The sequence below is a fragment of the Helianthus annuus genome, chromosome 2 (assembly GCF_002127325.2).
Source record: "Helianthus annuus cultivar XRQ/B chromosome 2, HanXRQr2.0-SUNRISE, whole genome shotgun sequence".
Lineage (NCBI taxonomy): Eukaryota > Viridiplantae > Streptophyta > Magnoliopsida > Asterales > Asteraceae > Helianthus > Helianthus annuus.
Genome location: NC_035434.2, coordinates 121814852 through 121836277, shown reverse-complemented (window position 1 = coordinate 121836277; position 21426 = coordinate 121814852). Strand labels below are relative to the sequence as shown.

Below are 21426 nucleotides of genomic sequence, written 5' to 3'. Positions count from 1 at the left end.
AGTACCGAAGATGCAATACTGTGAGTTCATGTCCCCCTTTTCTCTTAACTATTTCCAGTTTTATACTTCGGGGGTGAAATACATGTTACAGTTATTACAGACATTTATAGACATTTACAGACCTTTTTATACATGGTATGATTAGCTAGGGAATTTACTGCTAGATCACGTGAATGGGTAGGCTATTATCGTAAGACCATTAATCCTTGTATAAGGACCGAGGGGCATGAGTGATAGATCTATTGGGTGTTGCGAGCCCCATCCATGGGCCTGCGAGTGGCTGCATGTGGTGACTATGTTGTTCCGCCGGAGGGGCCGGTACGAAATACGCATACAGGTTTGAGTGCTTCCTAGGCCATGTCACTTATTAATGTATTAGCTACACATTAATTGATCTACATACCAAAGACCTACATTTATACAGACACATTTTAACAATTTATACAGACACACTTTAACGATTTATACAGACTCACATACACATGAACTCGCTCAACTTTTTGTTGACTTTTCAAACTACATGTATTTCAGGGAATTAATTGGATCTGGCAAGTGATACATGTTAGCTGCGTACTAAATAGGGATGTCATCCAGGGTCATAGGTTTGGGGGGGTGTAACTTCTTCCTGGATGGGTTGCATGTCTCAAATCCTCGTTTTGTTAATAGTCTTTCGTCGAGTCTTATGGACTCCTTTTAAACAAATCATGGTTTGTAACGTATTCAGTGGTTGATATTTTTAAAGACAATATGTTATGCATTTTTCTAAATTATTTTAATGGATGAACATCTTACGTTTTATCATATAGCATTGTTGTGATTGTTGCTATGATATTAAGAAGTCACACCAAATAAACCACGCTTTCGCAAAAGCCAGGGTGTGACATTATTACAGTCATACGACGCGACTTTTTGTTCTTCAATCTTTGTTACTTGTTAATGTTTTATTTTTTCTACTTTTAGAAAGGTTTAACAACCTCACCACTGTAAAATGTCTCGTGTGATTGGCACCTTAAATCCCTTAAATACTTTGAGATAAATCTAATTTTTGAAGTATACGGCCCGTATAAAGCGTTCGTATACATTGTATACTTTGAGATAAATCTTTGTGAACTCGTTTAAACACGTCATGGTTTGTAACTTAATTCGGTATTGATGTTTTCAGACAATGTTGTTGTGGCATTTTCTAAACTCTTTTAATGGATAAACATCTCGTGTTTTTATCATATAGCATTGTTATGATTATTGCTATGGTATTAAGAAGTCACACCAAATAATCCACGCTTCCGCAAAAGTCAGAGTGTGACAACTTTAGGAAATTTCGTCCCGACTAGGTAAATTATTTACATTGTATAAGGCCCGTATAAAGCGTTCGTATACATTGTATACGAACAGGTAAATTATTTACACATGGTGTATACGGGCCGTATAATATTATACGACCCGTATGGAATTTGAAAAACTAACAAAGTCTATGTAAGTTTTTGAAAAACTAACAAAGTCTATGTAAGTTTTTTCCATGTATTAATATTAGGACCCAATAAAAAAGAGGCTAAGGGCATGTTTGGTTAAGCTTATTATAGTTAAAAAGGACTTTCGGAAGAAGACTTTTGGGAAAAAGACTTTTTGAAAGGGAGTTTTTAAAAAGTGTTTGGATTAGCTTATTGATGTAAAATGACTCAAATGGACATTCTTTTAGATATAAGGGGGTAAAGAAGGGGTATATTGGTAATTTGTAGTTTGAAAAGTTAAAAGCTGACTAAAAAGTCACAATATTATGAGTTCTTGAAACCTTCTTTTTCTTTTTGCAAAAAGCCATTTCTAAAAGAACTTTTGGCTTAGTCAAACACAAAAACAACTTATTGCCTTTTTTATAAGTCAATAAGCTAATAAGTTATTTTAAAAAGCTTTGCCAAACAAATATATAAGGGGCTCCGGGGCACCAGCGGGGAGGCATTTCGGTGACCCTATTCCCCGAGCGGGAACACCGCCGCCATACCTGCGGTGACCTAATTCGGTGAGTGGCAGCGGGGAGAAGTCACCGATGAAGGAGAGGGGGAGATAGTGGGTCAGCCTGATTTTCAACCAGTCAAAACCTTTTCCTTTTTTTTTGAATAAAAAAACAACGGAAGGTAAGAGGGGAGTGGCGCCATCAAATTGAGGGTGTGAGGGGAGTTTAAGAGGAGAGTTAACGTGACACACGAGGATTAGTTATACGTAAGAGAGAGGACTCCCCACTTACGGGAGTACCCTCTCACCTAACTAAAAAAATCCTTGCCCTGCAAAAAATCACGATTCCCCCCCTGCCTCCAGAAAAAATGAAAACCCTAGAAGCAGAGCAATCCTTGACGGCAGATTGTCAATCGTACAAGAAAGCAAAGATTTTAATCCCAAGTGAAATCGTGGAAGACATCTTCTCCAGACTCCCCATCAAATCCATACTTCGATTCCGATCCCTCTCTAAACCATGGCTATTGCGCCTCTCCAGTCCATCATTCACCAAACTTCACTCCACTCGCCCTCACCGCACCTCCTTATTTATTTCTGCTCACGATCGTTCCGCTCGAAAACAACACCTGCTCTCCGCCCCTCTTGACGGTGAGCCCGTCACTCATCTCATGACACTCGACTACGTTGATTATTATGATATAACAGAAGCTCAACATTTGAACGGGTTAGTATGTTTTGCTTTGGTCAAATATTGTTCCGGTGACGATTGCTATTACGCTCAAATTTTCGTTGTAAACCCTAGCACGCACAACATTTTTAAACTCCCTGAACAAGTTCCAGATTTTTCCAATTCAAGAGGGTGTTACTTATTTGGGTTTGAAGAGTCTAAAAACGAACATAAGATTTTAATCATCACGGATATATTTAAATCTGGTACCCTAGAGATTATGATTTACTCTATGTCAGATTATTCATGGAGAAAGATCGATGTAGAGCCTCCTATTGGTTTTCATTGGGATAGTTTGGCATTCAAAGTCGACGGTTACTGCATCAGTGTTTGTGTGAATAGTGTAGTGCATCTATTGCTTCTAGATACATATGACATATTGGGGTTTGACTTGAGAACAGAGAAGTTTTTCATAATTAACGCTCCTCAAGGTGTAATTGATTATGAGGCGCAAAGCAATTACTATCCTGACCTCATAAAAATCAATGGCTGTATTGGAGTTGTTTTTGATGATCGTGATCATGTGTTGGAAAAAAACGGGATGGATATATGGGTATTACAAGACTATGAAAACCGTGTTTGGGTCAGAGAAATAATTATATTCCCCGAGTCTTTGATCAAGTTAGGTTGCCCTTTCCCTATAGATTCTGTTAATATGGACGAGATTATCTTTTTTTCCTTCAGCAAGTTATCCGGGAATGTGATAAATGTACATGTCTACAACAGGAAGAGTAGATGTTTTAAATCAGTACAACTCACCCCAGGTCACCAATTTCCGTTGTCAAGAACATTTGACTTTGGACATATCAGCTGTTATGTTGAAAGAATGGTGCCTTTGTAGAGGAACATGACAAGATTTGAGGTTTGCACTTATTGGTAGCTCTTAGATGTGTGTTCTTATGGATTTCTGTTATTAGATAGTGTTTTACAAACCCCTCATGAATCTAATGCTCCTAAACAAGTATCGCTAAACTAATTAAAACTATGTTATGTTTTGGAAGGATTCTATTTTACAAAAAAGATTCAAAAGCATGCAGTTTAAAAACTCAGATTTATTTTAGCAAAAAAAAAGATAGAAGTATTTGAAAAACCAGAATGTTGGTTCTGTATATTTTTTAAATTATAATTTAATTATCCGGTCTGACCGATTCAACCGGTGAACCGGTAGGACGTCTGGTTCGATGTCCGGTCCGGTTATGAAAACATTGCACTTAATTGTGTGCAATCAAGTGGGTACCACCACTACCATCTTCTTAATCACAAGTAATTGTTTATTGACTACAAGAATTATTAGAAATAATTTTAGGAGGATTAGAAGCTGTATAATTTTAGAAATAATTATACAAATGTTGAATCTCATGTGGGTTTGATTCCAGAAGCTGATCAAAATGTTTTTTCTGCAGACACAAATTTCTTTTTTTTCTCTTAATATTTGGAATCTCTTTTTAAAACTGAAAAAAATATCACATGTGATGACATAAGTTAGTTCATGAATAATTAAAATCAGGTTCCTTCTTAAAAATCACAAGAAAGTGGTTGAAAATGGTTTTGCATTCTCTCAATCTAAGTGGAAGGAGTTGTCAAACAGTAGTAGGTTTTTATTGAATCTTCAAACAGATTTTTAAGGACATCTGCAACGGTTTTGTTAAATGAATAACTTTATGGGTTAAAGATGTAGTATAGCACAAATTCAAGTTTAGTGTTAAAAAATATCAAGAAAAAAAAGGCTGGAGTTTTATACATATCTTCATCGGTTGGTAGGCTGCCATATGTGAAATTGGAACCTTAGCTGATTGCTATTTGTTGTGTCATCTGTGTGAATGGCTTAATCGAGCAGGTCAACACAAGTCAGCAGTTTAAAGTTGGTGGTCAATTGTTTGTCGTTAATTAGCAACGTCAAGACTGTCTCAACTAAATTAGAAGGGTGGTTGATGTCAGTCAAAGTTTTTCTACTTGTCAAAAAAATATATCATATATACAACTAGTTGATGCACCGCCCGCGTTGCGGGGCGATGGCTGAATAATAAGTGAGTGTTAGACAGTTCATTGACATGAAAAACAATTAAATCGAGTCAACCAATTAAACAAAACACTTTTATAGTTTTGAAAAAAAAACTAAAACAATGGCAATATTGTAATTTTTAACTGAGGGAAAGTTGTATTTTTTGACTGGGGTAAAATTGTAATTTGTCAAAAGCTAAAGTAATGCCAGTACTGTAAATTTGAACCAGGGGCAAAGTTGTAAATTTTCACAGAGGCAAGTTCGTAATTTTTAAATTGGGGTAACAGTGTAATATAAATTTGAACTAAGGGCACAACCGTAATTTTAAGCTGGAGGCAAAAGCACAATTTTATTTTGAACCGAGGGCAAAATCATTATTTTGAGTTGCAAGCAAAAACATAATTTTATTTTAAGCTAGGGAAAGAACGCAATTTTGAATTGAGGGCGAAATCACAATTTTTTAAACGGGGAAAATCATATTTTTGAACAGAGGGCAAAATCGTAAATTTTAGCTGGGGGGCAAAAACAAAATTTTATTTTGAACTGTGGGCGAAAAGGTAATTCTGAGTTGAGGGCAAAACCACAATTTTATTTTGAATGGAGGGAAAAATCGCAATTTTGAGCTGGGGACAAAATCGTAATTTTATTTTGAGCTGGGGGCAAAACCGTAATTTTAAAGAAGGGTAAAAACGTAATTTTGGAATTGATATAAAATAATAAACTGGTTGGTCTAATGGGGGAGTGCCAGGCAAAGTCGTAATTTTGAACTGAGGGCAAGATCATAATCTTGAGATGGGGACAAAAATCGTAATTTTATTTTGAGTTGGGAGCAAAAACGTAATTTTAAAATGGATATAAAATAATTAACGTGTTGGTCCAATGGAGGAGTGCCATGCATATGTCTTATGGGGAAGGTTCATTTGAGAAGAAAATTTAATTGAGAAGAAAAAGAACAAAGGATATAATTGTAAAACATTAAATAGTTTTTCATTTATCTCATTTATTATCATCTTTGACTTAGTCATAAAAACTATCATTCTTCACACTAATGTTTTTTGACTACACACATCAAAAGTTACCCTACACCTTTCGAAATTTACCCTACACATATTGAAATTTATCCTACACAACCCGTAATTTATCATATTACACATTGTAATTTATCCTACACTCTAAATTTTTTTATTTTATTTTTTCAAAAAATATATATTTTGAAGATAAGTTACAATTTTTAATGTAGTTAGCTATTAAAAATGAATACTAATAATTAATGATCTTTGTAGGTTTAGCATATTACCCTTATAGTAACATTAAATACTTATACTAAATGAAGTAAAATGAAGCATTTTTATTGGTTGAAATTTCTTCTTTTTTCATCTTACATAAAGTTTCTTCTCATTTGAACTCTTCACTATGTCTCATATCTTATAGTATGCCCCACTTAACGACTTCATGTTTGAATGTTATTACTCCCAATACCCACATGAGATGGATTGATATCAAAATTATGCATACCTGTAAAATGAAATGTCGGTCACAGAAACATAGAGCATTGTTCATATTTTTTATGCCTAAAGTACATATATATTATCTCTTGTTTACATGTGTGGCTTGACGGTAGTGCCGAGAGCTAAGCAGTCAATAGCGGTGCTATAGCGGCTAGCGGACCTTAGGGTGTGTAGCGGTCCAAATAGCGGTGGCATATAGCGGTTCCGCTATTAGCGGCGCTAAAACCGCTATTTGGAAACCTATATAGCAGTATAGCGGCATAGCAGTAACGCAGTAGAATGAGGCAAAACAGTAACACAAGTAGGTGATTTAATTGTGTTAATTCTTAAATCAAAAACTTCAAAGTTACTATTATGCTAGATTTGCAACATGTTTTTGATAATGGAAAGATATTACTATGAATTTTGATATTACTATTAATATTTTTCAAAGATATATATATATATATAGTGTGAGGTTCATTGGGGAACACTAAAAAAGTGGGGAACTGGGGAACCCCCTTAGAAACCCTTAGATTAACTTAATCAATGGCTGAGATTAGAACAGAATTTTTAAAGCTTAAAAAACGCGGAGGGGTATTTTAGGCATTTTTGAAAAGTTTGAATTAGGTCCCTAGAGAGTCGTCGTTCACCCTTCCTTCACTACCCCTTTCCCCTCTGGCTTCCCCACCGCCGCTACCACCTCTCGCCGCCGTCCCTCATTCACCTCTTCTGTTCAATTAAATACACATGTTGATATCCACCGTGGAAATCACGATCTCTATCGCTGCCACAATTATACATTGAAGGCTTCTACTCTTTGTGAATGGTACCGGTGAATCGGTGAGGTTCAGTCTACACTTGATCTTGTTTGTTTTAATACTGATTTTAAATTACCTTATCTAGATTGTGTAGTATATAATTCGTCATAATTTTGTTCGAAGATCCATTGAGTTACTAGATAATAAGCATTCATAGTTGTTTAGTGTGAATTGCTAAGTTGTTTTACGTAAAAAAAACTTGTTTTTTATATAATACTTGCAATATTGAGTATTTTTACATGTTACATTTTGTCAAAATGAGTTTTAGTGATTCGGATTCGGATCCTGCTTTGTCTTATCCTTCTACAAATTTAGGTCTTGATTTTGTGTTGTGTTGTGTTGTGTTGTGTTTAGGTCTAATTGTTTTAGAAGATTTGAGTTTGAGGTAATTTCGCGTCATGTATATACGCCTAGGACGTGTTCGATAAAATGCCTACCAAGTGAAAGTGCAAGATGCACTCCTTAGGAAAAACAAAGAGTCTAAATTTCTTTATTTTAGATCGCCAAGAGATGTAAATTTGCACAGTAGTACAAGCATTCCCGAACTCAGAGAAGACAAAATGATGGAAGCTGTAGTGTGGGAATTCAACTCAGGTAAGAAGCTGAGTGAAGAGCATGTTCCTATGAGTTTGAAATTGAGATGTTTCAAAGGAGCCATGTCTGGTCTTATTGTATATGGTCCATATCCAAGATATGCACGTAAAATACAACAAGAACTTACACTTTTCGTGGTTGAGTTGATCTTGCTATGATGGAAGGATATCTTTTTGTCACTCACGAGGTCTTTCACAGTATCTTAATCATCAGTTTCATCGAAGAAAACAATGCTGGAAATGCGGCTGCTGCACTTATGGCTGGTCTTGCCCCTAAAACTAAGGTATTCTTAACTGACCAATATATAAATGCTGATATAAGTTTAAAGATTGACAAATCCGTCGTTACTGCAGGTTCTAAGAGATGGTCACTGGAGTAAACAAGAAGCTTCCATCTTGGTCCTAGGAGATATTATCACTATCAAAATTGATGACATTGTTCCCGTTTATGCTCGTCTTCTAGAGGGTGGTCTTTTAAAGGTTGACTAATCTGCCCTTACTGGTGAATCACTTCCTATGAACACGAATCCGTATAATGAGGTGTTCTCTGGATTAACTCGCAAGCAAGATGAAATCAAAGCTGTTGTTATTGCCACTGGTGTGCACACTTTCTTTGGTAAGGCTGCACATCGTGTGGATAGCACTAACCAAGTTGGTCATTTTCAACAAGTTGATTACCCTCGACGATAAACTTTAACATGTTAAATGAGACTTCGCATTGATCAAGTAGTTTCGCTCAACTTTATATTGAAATTCGAATTAGAGCTCAAACTATTAGTTCAGGTGCTGGTGTTTTTTCCTTCCACCGTAGGGAAAAAAGGAAGCTGGTGATTTTGACAAATATTACAGGGACAGCCATGACTTTGGAGGTATTTTTGAGTAGTTTAGTTGAATATAAATTTGAACTAAAATGTATTTTTTATTATTTTTTTAATTTCATTTATTTGAGTCGGGTATCATCTATATGTTTTTTATACTGGTTTCTCAAAATAACGGCTATACAACCCGGTATATCTATCTCCTTCTATAGGGCTAGAAGAGTACAATCAGGGAAATTTGAATAAGCATAGTAGTCAAAGGCGGCAAGGCGAGCGCCTTGCGTTTATCAAGGCTCACAGGTGCACATTCTGGCCAGATTTTACAAAAAAAAAAAAAGGCCTGAAGGGGTTTAAAACAGCTAAAAATGGTCTCAATTTTTATGCTGTGCTTTTTGCTTAAAAAAGTTCTTACTTTTTAAGCGTCTTGCTCAACCAGTTAGTTCTTTTGTTGGACATTCTAGCTGTAACATACCAACGGCAGGTAAAAATACAATTTTGTAACTTAACTTTCTCTTTTTTTTTGTGAGGTCATAGGGTGTTTAATTACAACTTTTTATTGTTTTTTACAGTTTTGAAGTCCCTAAGTTTGGATCAAAGTAGAATAAGTCGGATACCAGATATTTCGTTCTCTCTAACAGGATAGCAAGATGATATTCTACCAAACCACGAGTTGCTTGAAAAGGACATGATGAATGTTACCAAATTTACCAACCAGGGAACAAATTGTAAAACTGATCCGATCGACCAGAGTTATGCGAGCACAAAATATTTTAAAAAAAAATTAACATGTTAAATGAGAGTTTGCATTGATCAACTAGGTACGGTTCATCTTTATTTGAAAAATTATATATTGAATTTCGTGTTAGATTTCAAAAAATTAAAATAAAGTTTTGTGTGAGGATGGATGTGGTAGGATTTGGGACATTTTTATAGCCATAAGAAGGAAATAAAGTTTATATGGGCTCAAATTATTAGAATAAATTTATTTAACATGTTAAATAAAAGTTTCAATTGATCTACAAGATTTGATTCGACTTTATTTGACCAAATTATATATCGAATTTAGTATTAGAGTTCAAAAAATTAAAATAAAGTTTTGTTTGAGGATGGATTTGGTAGTGTTTTGGGCATTTGTGTAGCCATATGAAGAAATGGAGACTATGCGGCTTAAAATATTAAAAATAAATAAATTTAACATGTTAAATGAGAAGTTGGATTAATCAACAAGATTTGGTTCGACTTTATTTAACCAAATTAAATAATGAATTTCGGATTAGAGTTTAAAAAATTAAAATACAGTTTTGTGTGATGGTGTATTAGGTAGGGTTTGGGGCATTTGTGTAGCAGGAAAGAAATGGAGTATATGCGAGCACAAAATATTAAAAAAAATTAATATGTTAAATGAGAGTTTGCATTGATCAACTAGATACGGTACAACTTTATTTGAAAAATTATATATTGAATTTTGTGTTAGATTTCAATAAATTAAAATAAAGTTTTTTGTGAGGATAGATGTGGTAGGATTTGCGACATTTTTATCGCCATAAGAAGGAAATAAAGTTTATATGGGCTCAAATTATTAGAATGAATTTATTTAACATGTTAAATGAAAGTTTACATTGATCTACAAGATTTGATTCGACTTTATTTGACTAAATTATATATTGAATTTAGTATTAGAGTTCAAAAAATTAAAATAAAGTTTTGTTTGAGGATGGATTTGGTAGTGTTTTCGGTATTTGTGTTGCCATAAGAAGAAATAGAGACTATGCGGCTTAAAATATTTTTAAAAAAAAAATTAACATGTTAAATGAGAAGTTGGATTAATCAACAAGATTTGGTTCGACTTTATTTAACCAAATTATATAATGAATTTCGGATTAGAGTTTAAAAAATTAAAATAAAGTTTTGTGTGATGGTGTATTCGGTAGGGTTTGGGGCATTTGCGTAGCAGGAAAGAAACGGAGTATACGCCAGCACAAAATATTTAAAAAGTGAGGAACTGGGGAACCCCCTTAGAAACCCTTGGATTAACTTAATCAATGGCTGAGATTAGATCAGAATTTTTAATGTTTCATTTACAAAACTTTCATTTAACGTGTTAAAGTTTATTGTACAAAACTTATTTTAGCATGTTTGGTCAAATAAAGTCGAATCAAGTTTAGTTGATCAATGCAAACTTTTCTTTAACATGTTAAATTAATTTATTTTAATATTTTGAGCTCGCATAAACTACACACAAAAATTTATTTTAATATTTTGGACTCTACGTCAAAATTCAATATATAATTTGGTTAAACAAAGTTGAATCGCACCTAGTTGAACAACGCAAACTCTCATTTAACATGTTAAAGTTTATCGTACAAAAATTATTTTAACATGTTTGGTCAAATAAATTCCAATCGAGTTTAGTTGATCAATGTAAACGCTCATTTAACATGTTAGATTTATTTATTTTAATATTTTTAGCAAGCATAAACTCTACACAAAATTTAAACTCTAATCCAAAATTTAATTTATAATTTGGCCAAATAAAGTTAAATCGAACCTTGTATATCAAAGCAAACTCTCATTTAACGTGTTAAAGTTTATTGTACAAAACTTATTTTAACATGTTTGGTCAAATAAAGTCGAATCAAGTTTAGTTGATCAAAGCAACTTTTCTTTAACATGTTAAATTAATTTATTTTAATATTTTTAGCCTGCATAAACTCCATACAAAACTTTATTTTAGTATTTTAAACTCTACTTCAGAATTTAAAATATAATTTGGTCAAATAAATTTAAATCGAACCTAGTAGAACAAGTCAACCTTTTATCATATTAAAGTTTATTGTACAAAACTTATTTTAATATATTTGGTTAAATAAAGTCAAATCAAGTTTAGTTGATCAATGCAAACGTTTTTTTAACATGTTAAATTAATTTATTTTAATATTTTGAGCCCGCATAGAGTACACACAAAACTTTATTTGAGTATTTTGAAGTCTAGGGTGAAATTCAAAATATAATTTAGTTAAAAAAGTTGAATCGCACCTAGTTGATCAACGCAAATACTCATTTAACATGTTAAAATTTATCGTACAAAAATTATTTTAACATGTTTGGTCAAATAATTTTCAATCGAGTTTAGTTGATCAACGTAAACGCTCATTTAAAATGTTAAATTAATTTATTTTAATAATTTAAGCCCGCATAAACTCCACAAAAACTTTATTTTAGTATCTTATACTCTATTCCAAAATTTAATATATAATTTGGTCAAATAAAGTTAAATCGAACCTAGTAGATCAAGGCAAACTCTAATTTAACATTTTAAAGTTTATCCAACAAAACCTATCTTAACATGTTTGGTCAAATAAATTCGAATCGAGTTTAGTTGATCAATGTAAACGCTCATTTAACATGTTAGATTTATTTATCTTAATATTATTAGCCAGCATAAACTCTACCCAAAACTTTATTTTAGTATTTTTAAATTCCAATCCAAAATTTAATTTATAATTTGGTCAAATAAAGTTAAATCGAACATTGTAGATCAACGAAACTCTCATTTAACGTGTTAACGTTTATTGCACAAAACTTATTTTAACATGTTTGGTCAAATAAAGTCGAATCAAGTTTAGTTGATCAAAGCAAACTTTTCATTAACATGTTAAATTAATTTATTTTAATAATTTGAGCCCGCATAAACTACTCACAATACTTTATTTTAATATTTTGGACTCTAGGCCGAAATTCAATATATAATTTGATTAAATAGAGTTGAATCACACCTAATTGATCAATGCAAACTCTTATTTAATATTTTAAAGTTTATCGTACAAAACTTATCTTAACATGTTTGGTAAAATAAATTCGAATCGAGTTTAGTTGATCAATGTAAACGCTCATTTAACATGTTAGATTTATTTATTTTAATATTTTTAGCCAGCATAAACTCTACACAAAACTTTATTTTAGTATTTTAAATTATAATCCAAAATTTAATTATAATTTGGTCAAATAAAGTTAAATCGAACCTTGTAGATCAAGGCAAACTCTCATTTAACGTGTTAAAGTTTATTGTACAAAACTTATTTTAACATGTTTGGTCAAATAAAGTCAAATCAAGTTTAGTTGATTAATGCAAACTTTTCTTTAACATGTTAAATTAATTTATTTTAATATTTTAAGCCCGCATAAACTCCATACAAAACTTTATTTTAGTATTTTAAACTCTTATCCAGAAATTAATATATAATTTGGTCAAATAAATTATAAAAATTCAATCACATAGAACCTCACATAAGGGTGAGTTTAACAAGGAACCTTTAAAGAATCTAGAAAAAGATTTATTTTACATGTTAAATAAATTATAAAAATTCAATCTAACATGTTAAAAAATTTTAAAAACTTCTGAAGCTTTAGCATATAAAAGGTAAAAAATACTTTCTTTTTAGCCAATTGTGTTTTTCGAATCGCTGCTTCTCATACCTTCATAACCCCCGATTATATAAAGTGTTCATAAATTTTGTTCCAAAGTGTCGTTTATTGTAAAAATATATCAATAATTCCATAAAAACATGATATTATCATGGATATGATGAAACAAAAAATCACATAGAACCTCACATAGGGGTGGTTTCAAAAAGGAACCTTTAAAGAATTAGGAAAACATTTATTTAACATGTTAAGTATATTATAAAAATTCAATTTAACATGTCAAAAAAAAAATTTAAAAATATTTTGAAGCTTTAGCAAATAAAAACATATAAATAAAAGGTAAAAAAATACTTCCTTTTTAGCCAATTGTGTTTTTCGAATCGTTGCTTCTCATACCTTCATAACCTCCGATTATATAAAGTGTTCATAAATTTTGTTCCAAATTGTCATTTATTTTAAAAATATATCAATAATTAATAATTCCATAAAAAAGATGATATAAACATGGATATGATGAAACAAAAAAAATCACATAGAACCTCACATAGTAGTGGGTTCAACAAGGAACTTTTAAAGAATCAGGAAAACATTTATTTAACATGTTAAGTATATTATAAAAATTCAATCTAACATGTTAAAAAAATTAAAACCTTTTTGAAGCTTTAGCATATAAATACATTTAAATAAAAGATAAAAATTACTTCCTTTTTAGCCAATTGTGTTTTTCGAATTGTTGCTCTCATACCTTCATAACCTCCGATTATATAAAGTGTTCATAAATTTTGTTCCAAATTGTCGTTTATTGTAAAAATGTATCAATAATTCCATAAAAATACATGATATTAACATGGATATGATGAAACACAAAAATCACATAGAACCTCACATGGGGGTGGGTTCAACAAGGAACCTTTAATGAATCAGAAAAACATTTATTTAACATGTTAAGTATATTATAAAAATTCAATCTAACATGTTAAAAAAATTAAAAACTTTTTGAAGCTTTAGCGTATAAATACATATAAATAAAAGATAAAAATTACTTCCTTTTTAGCCAATTGTGTTTTTCGAATCGTTGCTCTCATACCTTCATAACCTCCGATTATATAAAGTGTTCATAAATTTTGTTCCAAATTGTCGTTTATTGTAAAAATGTATAAATAATTCCATAAAAATACATGATATTAACATGGATATGATGAAACACAAAAATCACATAGAACCTCACATGGGGGTGGGTTCAACAAGGAACTTTTAATGAATCAGAAAAACATCTATTTAACATGTTAAGTATATTATAAAAATTCAATCTAACATGTTAGAAAAATTAAAAACTTTTTGAAGCTTTAGCTTATAAATACATATAAATAAAAGATAAAAATTACTTCCTTTTTAGCCAATTGTGTTTTTCGAATCGTTGCTCTCATTCATAACCTCTGATTATATAAAGTGTTCATAAATTTTGTTCCAAATTGTCGTTTATTGTAAAAATGTATCAATAATTCCATAAAAATACATGATATTAACATGGATATGATCAAACACAAAAATCACATAAAACCTCACATGGGGGTGGGTTCAACAAGGAACCTTTAAAGAATCAGAAAAACATTTATTTAACATGTTAAGTATATTATAAAAATTCAATCTAACATGTTAAAAAAATTAAAAACTTTTTGAAGCTTTAGCGTATAAATACATATAAATAAAAGATAAAAATTACTTCCTTTTTAGCCAATTGTGTTTTTCGAATCGTTGCTCTCATACCTTCATAACCTCCGATTATATAAAGTGTTCATAAATTTTGTTCCAAATTGTCGTTTATTGTAAAAATGTATAAATAATTCCATAAAAATACATGATATTAACATGGATATGATGAAACACAAAAATCACATAGAACCTCACATGGGGGTGGGTTCAACAAGGAACCTTTAATGAATCAGAAAAACATTTATTTAACATGTTAAGTATATTATAAAAATTCAATCTAACATGTTAAAAAAAATTAAAAACTTTTTGAAGCTTTAGCATATAAATAAAAGGAAAAAAATACTTCCTTTTTAGCTCATTGTGTTTTACGAATCGTTCTTCTCATACCTTCATAACCTCCGATTATATGAAGTGTTTATAAATTTTGTTCCAAATCGTCTTTTATTGTAAAAATGTATCAATAATTCCATAAAAAACATGATATTAACATGGATATGATGAAGCAAAAAAAATCACATAGAACCTTACATAGGGATGGGTTCAACAAGGAACCTTTATAGAATCAGAAAAACATTTATTTAATATGTTAAGTATATTATAAAAATTCAATCTAACATGTTAAAAAAAATTAAAAACTTTTTGACGCTTTAGCATATAAATACATATAAATAAAAAGAAAAAAATACTTCGTTTTTAGCCAATTGTGTTTTTCGAATCCATTCAAAATCTCTATCAATTTGCGTGGATTGTTTGGTTTATCATACTCTCTCGATCAAATAACGTTCAAAAGCAATGAAAATTGAAGGAATTAACGAGCCCCAACTCTTCAAAAGCTTCTTGTTCGCCCAAAAAATTAGTCAAATCTGGACAAACAGAGGGTGAACACCCCTAAAAATGAAACTCACTAAAAATTTAGGCCAGGCCCGCCCATTTTCCCAGTTAAAAAATGTAATACCTCATCTTTACAGAAGCCAATATAATACCTCATCATCACTGAAGCCTGGTTCGGGCTTGGGAGCAAACATCGTTTCACCAGTGGCAAACATATGAACTGGGAATGACTAGCCTGATTGCAGTATAACTTCAGGAGCCCGACACTGTCTCGTTTGAATTTCTTCTCTAATTGGTTCAATGGGGAACACCCAAAAAAGTGGGGAACCATCCGTTTAACATGTTAAATAAAACATTAAAAAGTTCCGAAATAAATACATGTAGAAGCCTCTTTAATAAAAAAATTCAAAAACTAAAAAAATGCGTAAAAAACAGTTTAAAAAAAGGTAACATCATCGTAATGTACAACATTCATAAAAAATAATAGAAAAGGGGTCGTCTTTAGAAAGATGGGATGCAAGATAACTCACTGCTTAATAGCCAGAGATGTTCCACTTTGCCCTCCATATGTTGAACCGAGTTGAGGATCTTGGCTAAGAAGGTTGGTGAAGTTGATGTCTTGGTCTTGTGAATCCATATTTTGTAATAGTTCCTGGAATATCTGCAACAGACAATAAATATCAAATTTAAGCTTGAATCAAACAATATTAATGGACAAAATAACTACCAAAATCCTTAAGCTTCGATTAAATAGAAAGAGATCATGGGCACTTTTTTCTTGAAAAGCATAAAGATATTAGAAATTAGAAAAGTTATACAAAGAACAATCTTATCCTAATTTTTAGCGGTTGTATATATGGGAATTTGGTTCCATATCTGATGTTGCTTAAAGCAGCCCATTTATGGCTTTACATTCACTAAATAAAACTATACAAGCAAATAGTGTTTACACCTAAACTGTCAAAACTAAATAACACCCATGATAAGCGATTATGTTCACATCCCAACTTAGTGTGACGTATGATGGTAAATAAACCAGTAACATATCCACACAAGGCATGATGCAGCAACGTTTTGAAGATTTTTAATAAAATATTAATCTGAGAAAGTATGAACACGTTGTTATGTCAACGATGCTTTGTACAAAACTAAGAGTATCAATCCTCCATCAGTAACAGAGGAACTCAAGCTATTAATATGAAGCATGCTATTCTGACCCAATTAATCTCATCGCTCAGCCTAACACTTTTACCGGTTAGAGGCTTACTAGGCGATCCATTACCGATGCTCTACAAACTCTGACACTTAGCTTAGCATGCGCTAATCACTACTATTATTTACAATTACTGATGCTGAACACATCAAATTAACTAAAACAATTCCATCACGCTCACGCAAATTATAATTAGGTTTAGGTTTAAAATCACAATTAGAAACACAATCACGGTGTTCATGATCAACAGATTTAGATTTAACAATCAAAGGCTTACAATCACTATCATGATTAATATTATGAACATGATTAATATGAACAACGTCTAAATGACCTGCTTAGATAGATTTACCCAATTTTAAGTCGACAGAAGATGAATCCAGGTGTGTCTCGCCGGCGAGTCCCATCCGGCGGAGCAAAAGCAGCCGCCGCTCCTACACTAACGACGGTTACGAGATCCAGAGGTCATACTCGCCAAAAACCCCCATCGAAACCCTAGGGACTGATACCGAACCATAATTACTAAAATTCAGATCCCGTATGCACACGTCAAAATCAACATCATCATCCGAGCACGAATAAGATGAACATGTGGTTGAAGGTTGGCCCTTGGAAGGGGTGTGAATCGACGAGTTAGGGTGGTACAGGTGGATTAGGGTGGTGGTGGTTTATGGCGGTCGGAGAGATGCTCCTTCCAGAAAGAAAACACGAACAAAAAATTTGGAATGGCTTTTGACAAAAATGCCCCTGTTCCCCAGTTCCCCACTTATTTAGTGTTCCCCAATGAACCCTCCCCTATATATATATATATATATATATATATATATATATATATATATATATATATATATATATATATATATATATATATATATATATAAATACATAAATTGTGCATGGTATAAAATTTACCGCTATACCACCGCTATAACCTATATATCATATAGCGGACCTTGACTGCTATTCGATTTTGGGCCGCTATAAGTGCATAGGCCGAGAGAAAGGGGAATGGCGAGGAAAAACACTGTTGTGATCATTGGTGTTGTGTGCAGTCACCCTATCTCAAACACAGTATGACCATCGGTTTCTAGGGCTTCGGTGATGATCCTTGAAAGAATCATCCGAACTGGCAACACTCGAAGCATCCAATGGATTTAAGAGACGATAACATTTACTGTTTTAAAGCTTTCAAGGTACTTCATATTTATGAAATTAGAGCATTCAAAATGAAAACCTTAAAAATATGTGAGTGGGTTTATTTATATTATAAGGAATGGTTGTTAGTGTTTTTAAGTGATTGTGAGTGGAGGAGAGAGTAAATATATGAGAAAGTTATTGTTCATCTGTAGATATATGGGGAAAAAAATCTCGAGAGAGAAAACTTTATAAATTTTTTAAGATTTTTAGAAATAGTTGTGAGTGAATGACGGAGGTATAAAAAATATAGTCTTGCTAAATGCACTCCCATGTTTTTTTAATTTTACTGGTTGCACTCCCTCCCTGAAGTTTGTAAATAAATACAATCAACCCTTGTATTTTCTAGTTTTTGAAAATTTGTATTAGGAAATATCCCTATTTTTTTAGGGTTTATCTACTTGACATAATTTGAATATTTAGATATACGTGTGAATACATAACGATTTGGTTGAAGAAAAAAAACCTGCACTGATCGAAAGAAGGGGATTAAGAGAGAACTTGAAGAAACAATTTTTTTCAACTTTGATTTTCATCATAGTTCTAACTGGTTTAATGTCCTTGGTATGTATTCTAACTAAAAAATCAACTATATTGTTTTGATTTGGAAACCGTCTCGTTTCTGCAAAATTTCTCTAGCAAATTAAAGTTAAAGGTGTTCGTCATTTTTTTTTTCAAAAAGATAATTATCCATATGGATATTAATAATTCTCATAAATAGAGTAATTAAAAAAAAGAAAATAAGGTATCGATGTAAGTATTGAATTTGGAGAACAATAAAAAAAAAGAATATAATCTACCCTATAAAAGCCTTCCGCTCTTCACCCACAAACCAACAAAAACAAAAGCCATTCAAAGATCTTGTTACAGCATTCATAATCGTTTGTGAAAAATGATAAGAGAACGAAACTTAAGCAAAACAAAAGAATTCATACAAAAGAGTGGATGAACAAAAAAAAAAAAAAAGGAAGCCGTAATTACTCGAAAAAAAAAACAATAATATAAAAGGTAAAGGGTGGAATTTAAAAAATTATAAAAATTATATTTTTGGAAATAGAGGTATAAACAGTAAAAATAGAGGTGTATTTAGTCATCCCCAAAAAAATTTATTTAATTGAAAATGAGAGAGAAAAAACTAGTTGTTTTTAGTGGAAATATATGGATATGGATATGGAATTCATTGCGAATGCTCTTCACAATGGAATCCCTATATATATCCATATATTTCCACTAAAAACAACAATTTTTTCTCTCTCTTTTCAATTAAATAAATATTTTTATACCTTTATGATTACCTTTTCTCTTTTCTCCACTCACAACCATTTCTAAAAATATTAAAAAAATTTATAAAGTTTTCTCTCTCCAGAATTTTTTTCTCGTATATTTACAGATAAACAGTAACTTTTCCATATATTTTCTCTCTCCTCTAGTCACAACCACTCAAAAAACACTACCAACCATTCCTTATAATATAACTAAACCCTCTCTCACATATTTTTAAGGTTTTCATTGCGAATGCTCTTTAGGTTTTTCAACTTCGTGCTTAAAACTGATGCTTTGAGAGGCAATCATTTAACTTTTGAATCATGAAGAATTGCATCTGGCAACTTTTCTTGCTTTAATAAATTTTGACTAGGGCTGTAAACGAATCGAACAAACACGAACAAAGCCTGTTCGTGTTCGTTCGTTAAGGAAATAAATGTGTTCATGAACATTTTTAAACTCCCTCAACAAGTTCCAGATTTTTCCAATTCAAGAGGGTGTTACTTATTTGGGTTTGATGAGTCTAAAAACGAACATAAGATTTTAATCATCACGAATATATTTAAACCTGGTACCCTAGAGATTATGATTTACTCTATGTCGAATTATTCGTGGAGAAAGATATATGTTGAGCCTCCTGTTAGTTTTGATTGGGATAGTTTGGTATTCGAAGTCGACGGCATCAATGTTTGTGTGAATAGTGTAGTGCATCTATCGCTTCTAGATACATATGACATTTTGGGGTTTGATAATTAACACTCCTCAAGGTATAATTGATTATGAGGCGCAAAGCAGTTACTATCCTGACCTCATAAAAATCAATGGCTGTATTGGAGTTGTTTGTCATGATCGTGATCATGTGTTGGAAAAAAACGGAATGGATATATGGGTATTACAAGACTATGAAAACCGTGTTTGGGTCAGAGAAATAATTATATTCCCCGAGTCTTTGATCAAGTTAGGTCGCCCTTTCCCTATAGATTCTGTTAATATGGACGAGAGTATTTTTTCCTCAATCAATTTTTCTGGAGATGTGATGAATGTACTTACCTACAACAGGAAGAGTAGATGTTTTAAATCAGTACAATTCACCCCGGGTCACCAATTTCCGTTGTCAAGAACATTCCGCTTTCAACATGTCAGCTGTTATGTTGAAAGAATGGTGCCTTTGTAGAGGAACATGACAAGATTTGAGGTTTGCACTTATTGGTAGCTCTTAGATGTGTGTTCTTATGGAGTTTTTGTTCTTATATAGTGTTTTACAAACCCCTCATGAATCTTATGCTTCTAAACAAGTATTGCTAAACTAATTAAAACTATGTTATGTTTTGGAAGGATTCTATTCTACAAAAAGATTCAAAAGCATGCAGTTTAAAAACTCAGATTTAATTCAGCCAAAAAAAAAAAAGATAAAAGTATTTGAAAAACCAGAATGTGATGGTTTTTTATTCACTTAATTGTGTGCAATCAAGTGGGTACCACCACTACCATCTTCTTGATCACAAGTAATTGTTTATTGACTACAAGATTTACTAGAGATAATTTTAGGAGGATTAGAAGCTGTATTTGAGTATCCAGCATGATATTCAAATTATACAAATGTTGAATCTCATGTGGGTTTGACTCCAAAAGCTGATCAAAATGTTTTTTCTGCAGACACAAATTTCTTTTTTTTTTCCTCTTAATATTTGGAATCTCTTTTTTAAAACTAAAAAAAAAATATCACATGTGATGACATAAGTTAGTTCATGAATAATTATGTCATAACGCCCACAAAGGGTTGAAAATGGTTCAAAATCACACGTGTTGCATAACGTCCACAAAGGGGCTTTATGACTACACATGGCCTAAGTGGGAGGGGTTTTCAAACACTAGTCGGTTTTTATTGAATCTTCAAACATGTTTTTATGGACATCTGCAATGCTTTTGTTATATAAATAGTTTTATTGGTTAAAGATGTAGTGTAGCACAAAATTCAAGTTTAGTGTTAAAAAATCAAGAAAAAAATGACAGACTAGCTGGTAGTGGGTTTAGGTTTGGGGGACAGGGATATGATCCCATACCGGTGTTATAAGGTGGTCCAATTTTATTACATGGGGATTGGATCATGGTTATTTCTTAATCTAGTGCTAAGGTATTTTATTGCAGTGTTGTATAACGTAAAAGCCTTAAAAGGCTGGATATCTTCATCGGTTGCTAGGCTGCCATATGTGAATATTGGAACCTTTGTTGATTGCTGCTATCTGTTGTCTCATGTGTGTGAAGGGGTTAATCGAGCAGTTCAATACAAGTCAGCAGTTTAAAGTTAGTGGTCAGTTGTTTGTCCTTAATAAGCAAAGTCAAGACTGTCTCAACTAAATTAGAAGGGTGGTCGATGTTAGTCAATGTTTTT

At 32.0% G+C, this 21426-nt stretch overlaps 1 protein-coding gene and 1 pseudogene across 1 annotated transcript; both read left to right on the top strand.

Annotated features, from left to right (window-relative positions):
• The first annotated feature begins 2315 nt into the window (after positions 1 to 2315).
• Positions 2316 to 3515, top strand: LOC110895133 (F-box protein At3g57590). Its single transcript, XM_022142415.1, has one exon. The coding sequence runs from the start codon at positions 2316 to 2318 to the stop codon at positions 3513 to 3515; it is 1200 nt and encodes a 399-aa protein (XP_021998107.1).
• A 2456-nt stretch (positions 3516 to 5971) lies between these two features.
• Positions 5972 to 8591, top strand: LOC110905238 (annotated as a pseudogene).
• Positions 8592 to 21426: the final 12835 nt, after the last annotated feature.

Excerpts from the sequence above, each read along its gene's own strand:
- LOC110895133 (XM_022142415.1), top strand. The coding sequence starts at position 2,316 with ATGAAAACCCTAGAAGCAGAGCAATCCTTGACGGCAGATTGTCAATCG.